The sequence below is a fragment of the Centroberyx affinis genome, unplaced genomic scaffold (genome assembly GCF_046629955.1).
Source record: "Centroberyx affinis isolate AG114_WGS23_722 - 3 ecotype Tasmania unplaced genomic scaffold, CSIRO-AGI_Caff_v1 ptg000060l_1, whole genome shotgun sequence".
Lineage (NCBI taxonomy): Eukaryota > Metazoa > Chordata > Actinopteri > Beryciformes > Berycidae > Centroberyx > Centroberyx affinis.
The window spans coordinates 117,501-125,000 of NW_027278771.1; the positions used below are offsets into that span (position 1 = coordinate 117,501).

A 7,500-nucleotide genomic window follows, 5' to 3' on the forward strand; every position below is an offset into this window, starting at 1 on the left:
AAGCTATCTTATGTCATTTGAAACTTGTTTTGAATGCTGAGAAAAAACAAAACTTGATTTATTCAGTTGAATATTTTAAGTATTTTGGAATTTTAATGATGACTGCTTTGCCTTCAGGCACATGTTCATCACCTTGCTTATTTTAGGAACAACTTATGCTCTTCTGTTTTTCCATGCTTGAAAGAAACTGTGTTGTTTTAGATAGCTGAAAAAGTTTCTACTATCAAACTCCATTGTAGCTGCACTGGATATGTCTCGAGGTGATGTCACATCGCTTGGCCAGTTGTATGCATGAGAAATAAAAATAAACCAAACAACAAAATGAACCCAGAAGTGCGAGGTGCTTTGCCTGTAGCTGTTTTAAAAGTGTTGAAGAGTTTCAGGGGGGATTTTTACTTTAAGTGAAACGCCTCCCATGGCCTCTCGGACCACCAGATCTAAACATCAATGAACCTTCATGGGGAGTAGATTCCCCCCTCCTTCCTCCCTCAATGAGTGGATGGTGTGTGTGTGTGTGTGTGTGTGTGTGTGTGTACCTGTACAAACAGCGGGATGGTCTGCATGCTGGCGATTTCTCCTCTGTTGATCGGGTCTCTGGCCAGGATGTGAAGCGCTCCTGTGCAGCCCTCCACTATCTCCTCCATACGAACCCCATCCTGAAAACAGAGTGTGTGTGTGTGTGTGTGTGTGTGTGAGTGTGAGTGAGAGAGAGCTTTAATGGAGTGAATTCTTCTTGTAGCTTAACTGATATGGTTTTAATTTAGAGAGAGACATGAGAGGTATGTGAATGGGGATACAGGCAACTGTGTGTGTGTGTGTGTGTGTGTGTGTGTGTGTGTGTGTGTGTCCCATACATGTGTGTATGTGTGCATACCTGTGGTGCATACCTATGGTATACATTTCTTCTCTAACATATGTGTGTCCATGCATATGTGTCAATATATATGTGTGTGTGCGTGTGTGTGTGTGTGTGTGTGTGTGTCTGTGTGAATGTGTGTGTGTGTTTTCCAGACCTGGTATGTCTGCTGAGCGGAGGAGGCGTGTCTCTGTGTGTCCTGGTGAGCCTTCAGCAGCAGGTTGACCAATCGCGGGATAGCTCCCGCCTCCCTCAGTGGCGCCTGATTGGCCGGGCAGAGCGCCAGGTTCCGGATCAGACCAACCGTAGCCTGAGGAGAGGACAGAGGGGGCGGGACTTAAGAGACCAGTGTACATCAAAGACAACCAATGAACTTTACGGTGGTGTTTCTCAACAGGAGGTCCCGGGCCCAGATGTGGGAAACCTCTACCAGGGTTTCATCCCTACCTGTTTCACACAAAAGGGGCGGAGCAAAGGAAAGGGACGACCAATCAGAATCGAACAAAGGAGCTTCTGTAGCCTGTTGGCAGAAATGCTAACACATCTAACTGCTGTAAACAGCTTCTGTAAAGGCTTCATCTCTGTAATCTGATGTCAGCACAAACTGGAGGCATGAGAGACTAAATCTGACATCTGCATTTTAATAACAAACTCAGCTGGACTCTTCTTCTTGCCTGATATCGGACAGAACTGTCAACTCGTCACACTCCATTTCCATCTTCAGTCTGACATTGCCTCCACTCTAACCGATTTCCGTGGGGGAGGGGGATTCGATTTTCCCTAACCAATCACTAGAGACCGACGTATCCGCCTGAATCTAACACTGATGCGTAGCCATGACAACACCAGAGACGGTTCAGAAAGTATAGAGCGTCTTTGACAACACGGAGCGAAGTAAAAACAAAGTATTTCGGATTTCAAAGTAATTGGTACTTTTAATCGATTTAGAACAGCCTGGATAGCAGCATCTATCTTGTCTATAGCGGTCGCCATTTTTGTTCTTACTCCTCCTTTGTTCCGGCGCACAGCTTGACAACAGCTTGACAACGGCGTGAGTCCCGCCCATGGCGCTGATTGGCTAATCGTTAGTCCCCCCCCGGCGCTCATTGGACCGATCATTTTTCAACCGAGAAACCGCTGTTTCATGTCACGATGCCAGACCAGAATCAGTCAACTGGTGGAGTGGGCGGAGTCAAAGGTCTGGACCCAGGCAAGTAATTAATGAAAACAATAAACATAACCATGAAGAAGATGGGAGGAGGACATGAGTGAAGGCGGTCACAAGAGTGTGATTTTCCACATACCAAATTTGGGTTTCTTTCTCTAACCATCCATCTCTCTGATAATTCCTATTTTCCATGCTTCTCTCTCCCCATCTTTCCTTTCTCCACTAAGCTCTGTAATGCAGCCTCTTATCTCTCTCTCTCTCTCTCTCTCTCTCTCTCTCTCTCTCTCTCCCTCTCTTCAGTCAGCTCTGTAAGATTCCTATATAAAGTCACATTGCCCATCCTCCATTCCATGTCATTAAACACCAATACAACATTAATATAATCTGCCTGGGTTGGCAAGGCTCTGCTACAGAGAGAGCGTGTGTGTGTGTGTGTGTGTGTGTGAGTGTGTGTGTGTGTGTGTGTGTGTGTGTGTGTGTGTGTGTGTGCAAATGAAGGAGACACAAAGAGAGAGAAAGAGCATGACAGAGTAACGGAGACCCATTTCACTCTAGTAGGTGACAGAAAGAGAGAGAGAGAGAGAGTATGTGAAAGTGAATTTTTGAATCATTGTCTATGTGTGTGAATGCCTTGGTGTGTGTGTTGTATGTGTGTGTGTGTGTGTGTGTGTGTGTGTGTGTGTGTGCGTGTGTGTGTAGAAGACGGCATGCAGGGGGAGGGGGAGGGCAGTGAGCAGAGCAAATCAACTGTAAAAGTTGACATTTTATAAAAAAGTTGAGTTTAATTTGCACATTCGAGTGATAAAATCTGAGTCATGTTAGACTGACAGTGAAGAACCTTCTAGTATCTCCTGGATCAGCAGCCCTGAAACTGACTGAGGGACACACACACACACACACACACACACACATACAGTACATGCACACACATACACACACACGCATGAAGGCACTCACATACATCTTCAAGCATGCGCATGAACAGAAAGAGACACACATGCACACACACCACACACACACACACACACACACACACACACACAGATCCAGTGAAGTCTTCTGAACCAATTGGAATGAATTCAGGCGAAGAGAGAGCAGATCAGGGCACATGCAGATGCGTGTGTGTGTGTGTGTGTGTGTGTGTGTGTGTGTGTGTCTAGGGACTGGGTGGGGGAACTTATCTAAGAGAAAATGACTAGCGCCTGATTCAGCTGCAAAAACATAATGACACTCGACACACATACACACACACACAGACACATATTCACAACCCCCATACACTTAATGGTAGATAGATGAACACACACACACACACACACACACACACACACACACACACACAACAATGGCACTAACACTGCCAAGGTTAGGGCTTCCACTCCCACTGGGGCCAGCCATGCTAAAAGCGCGATCATTGTTCTGGATAAAAGCGTCGACTCCTCATGTAAACACTTGTCTTCTCTCTTTCTGCAGCCAGCGGGAAGCCAAACAACCACAGAAGAAGAAGAAGAAGAAGAAGAACAGAAGAGGCTTTCATTCATGTCTCTGAAGCAAATTACAGAGAAAAATAAAGGGATTTATTAGGGACACATTAGCCGGGTTTCCATCCAAGTAATCCTTTGGGTTTTTTTTATGCAAATGACGGCGTATCGAATCAGAAAGGTTGAATGGAAAATAACAAATTCTGATACGATTTCCTCCTGTACGGTTTCTTCCTGTTGAATAAATGACTTTCGTGGCGTTTTTTTCCGTCCAAAACATGATCTGTCTGTCGCTCCCGTTCCTAAGCCGGTGTGTTGTGGCTGCACGGCCGTTCCAGTCTCGCCAAGAGCGTCTCTTTGTTTTGGTCTTTGAGCAGCGTGAAACACGTTCCCAACATGAGCTGATTCCAGAGAGCCGGTCGCCTTATTCACATGGCAGCCGGATTTAATTTATTCACACACTATGAGGAGGACCGTGAAGCAGCAGATGCACATGCCAGGCTCAAACCAGCCTCTGGACAAAAACCATTTAGGTACAGTGAGGCTTTATTTTCCCGGTCCGCAATTTCCTCATAATTTTCCTAGAAAGGGAAACTGTTAATTTCTTCTTAGGAGGTTTCCTGTACAGAACCATGAGACGATGTTCTAATTACAGGGGAAACAGAGAAAGAGTTCAGCGGTAGTTCCTCCAATTTCTTCTGAAGCAGAGCCATGAAATGATGTAGCAGTTAAATAGAAAATTAGAAATTAACTAATTAAGGATTCAACAAATAACTATATTATATGATTATATGAATAATGACTTCTGATAATTGACCTCTGCCTATTATTTTTTCCAATAAATAGGTTTGCAGTTCTGTCTAGGAAACTCTTTTAGAAATCCTCTTTCAATCTCAAGTGCTCTCTCTCTCTCTCTTTCTCTCTCTTTCTCTCTTCTCTCTCTCTCTGTCTCTCTCTCTCTCTCTGTCTTTCTCTCTCTATCTCTCTCTGTTTCTCTCTCTCTCCCTCTGTCTCTCTCTATGTCTCTCTCTCTCTCTCTCTCTCTCTCTCTCTCTCTCTCTCTCTCTCTTCCTGTCTATATATAAAGTCTTCCTGAGTCCAGGGGAGCCTGTTCCTACCCTCCTCCATCCCTCCGTCTCCTCTCCTCTTTCCCTCCTCACTCTCTCTCTCTCTCTCTCTCTCTCTCTCTCTCTCTCTCTCTCTCTCTCCTCTCTCTCTCTCTCTCCAGGGACACAGCGAGCCAGCGGGTGTTGTCACAGCTGAAGTGTTTTCGGGGAGTGAAGGATCATGGGAGCTGTGTGTGTGTGTGTGTGGATGTATGGGTGTGTTCTGTGTGTGTGTGTGTGTGTGTGTGTGTGTGTGTGTGTGTGTATGCTGTGGGTATGGATTGCTGTTCTGTGTGTTCTTTCTATGCGAGTGTGTGATCTTTCTTTGTGTGTGTGTGCGTGTGTTATTATGCTCGTGTTTCTGCCTCAGGGTGCAGCAGTGCTATAACAACTAGACCACACCTCTCTCTCTCTCTCTCCCTCTCTCTCTCTCTCTCTCTGTCTCTCTCTCTCCCTCTCTCTCCCTCTCTCTGTCTCTCTCTCTCCTCTCTCTCTGTATCTCTCTCTCTCTCCCTCTCTCTCTCACTCTGTCATCTCCTCTCTTCCGACTGGCTGACATCGTATCAACACCGTTGATGCCATTAACCCGCCTCACCTTTCCTTTCCTTTCCTTTCCTTTCCTTTCCTTTCCCTTTCCTCTCTCTCTTTTCTTTACTTCTCTCCTCTTCCTCACCTACCAGCATTAAACCTTGTCATCTCAGTCATAAATTATCTCTCTCCCCACCCTTCCTTTTTTAAAAAAAAAAAAACATAATTAAAGTGGTAAAGTTCTGTGATTTTTGTTTTCATTTTGTCTCTTTGGTGCTAAGAGATCACCTGTCAATCAAACAATGTGGGCGGAGCTTGGATTTCCTGTTGCTTCAGTTTGAGTTTCTCTTTTCTCTGTCTGCTCAGCCATGGTGGCTATCGCTGCTCATGCTAACTACCCAGTTCTTCTTCTTCTGTTTATTCCAAACAAACCGCATCACTTCCTGTGGAGCAGAGGATTTTTCCAGGAAAGAGCCACCAGACAGCCGGCTGTTTAGAACAGACAGTGGAACAGTTTTCATTTAATATTTACTAATTTATTTATATCACAATGTTGCAGATTTTCTACTTTGATGATGACAAGCTGAGAATGGAAATTCAGAAGACAGAAAAGAGAATCCTAAAAGAGTTTAGGATCATGTAAAAAAAAATTGGTTGGTGTCTGGAATGAGTGAGAAGAGAGAGAGACACACACACACACACACACACACACACACACACACACACACACACACACACCACTCACCCCCTCCCCTCACCTTGACCACAGGCCAGTAGTGCGGCTGCCCCAGCAGCTTGACGACGGCCGGGATGCCGTAGTGCAGCCGCACGGCATTCTGGGCCAGCTCGGCGTCCTGGTGGCGGGAGGTGAGGTGGCGCAGGGCGCAGACCGCCGGCTCCGCCACGTCCTCCTTCTCCCCGGCACGCAGCACGGCGTGGATCAACGCCTCCACCCCGCCGTACTGGGTCACCAGGGTCTGGGGGGGGGGGGGGCAGAATAGAATAGATTTAAGAGAGGAGGATGGAGGAGCACTTGAATAAGATAAGATAAGATAAGATAAGATAAAACTTTATTGGCTGTTCAAACGAAAATTTGTCTTGTCCTCCAATAATCATCAACACATAAAAAGAATCTGGAGAATGGAGAGTATGGAGCCCCTCTGGGGTCACATGGTAGAAAAAAAAACTTATATCTATATATGTATATCCGTGCGAACAGATTTGTAAAATCTGTTTGCAAAAAATGCAAATTTCACAGCTTTTATGGAGGATTTGTTAACTGTGCGAACAGATTGTGAAACGGTTTACAAATCCGTTCGCACGGATTTACACATCGAGTTTTTGTGACCCCAGAGGGGCTCCGTAGGAGAGGTTGGGATGAGGAGAGTGGAATTAAGGAGAATGGAAGAAAATACAGTGAAATGACAAAAGAGATTTGGGTTGAGGGTTTGGGTTTGAGTAAAAAATAAAAACTAAGAAATAAAGAAAAAGAAAAAGTAAAAAAGATAAATAACAAGGAAAAAAGGGAAAAAAAATGGGAATGGGGAGAATAAATAGGAATACAGTAAAACAGAATAAAATAGAATCAAGAAATTGGGATTGAGCAAAATAGAAGAGAGAAGTAGACTGGGACTGACAGGACTAGACTAGACTAGAATAGAATAGAATAGAATAGAATAGAATAGAATAGAATAGAATAGAATAGAATAGAATAGAATAGCTTTTCTATTTCTCCCTCTCCCCCATTCAGTAATGCAAGTGTGCAGCTGCTTGACTGTCATGAATGCCTCTAAATATAATACAGGAATTCATTATAAAAAAAAACAAAGAAGAAAAGGAAGGGGGGGAGATGGAGAGACAGAGAGAGAGAGAGAGGGGGGGGGGGGGGGGGGGGGGGGAGATGGAGAGACAGAGAGAGAGAGAGTGCTTGAAGGCAGAGGAAAAGCAAATGGCAGATGTCAATATTAGGTGGCGCTGATGCAAAATGATCAATATTGCTTTTGTAAATATTATTTTCGGAAATAGTATAGAGTGCAGAGGTAAAGAGAGAGAGAGAGAGAAAGAAAGAGTACACAGTAAGCTAGATCTTACATTATAATACGTACTTCTTATTCTTTGTTGTTTTTATAATAATAATAATAATAATAATAATAATAATAATAATTCCTATTGTGTTTGCAGGTGCTGGCAAAGCTGTTGCCAATCAAGAAGACTGACTTGAAGTGAAATGAGAGAGAGAGAGAGAGAGAGAGAGAGAGAGAGAGAGAGAGAGAGAGAGAGGAGAGAGAGAGAGAGAGAGAGAGAGAGAGAATACAGATACAGATGCTGAGTTCCCACTGTGGCTCTGATGTATTTTCCATG

The 7,500-nt window shown here is 44.5% G+C and overlaps 1 protein-coding gene across 1 annotated transcript in view; it reads right to left on the reverse strand.

The window, feature by feature from the left end:
• The window catches only part of LOC139644409 (junction plakoglobin-like), a 52,412-nt gene that overhangs the window by 17,577 nt on the left and 27,335 nt on the right, over positions 1-7,500 (reverse strand). Inside the window, exons 9-11 of the mRNA XM_071519762.1 lie at positions 5,898-6,116; positions 1,014-1,166; positions 537-656 (exon numbers count right to left, since the gene is read on the reverse strand). Coding sequence (XP_071375863.1) covers positions 537-656; positions 1,014-1,166; positions 5,898-6,116 — 492 coding nt within the window. The remainder of the gene's footprint in view (positions 1-536; positions 657-1,013; positions 1,167-5,897; positions 6,117-7,500) is intronic.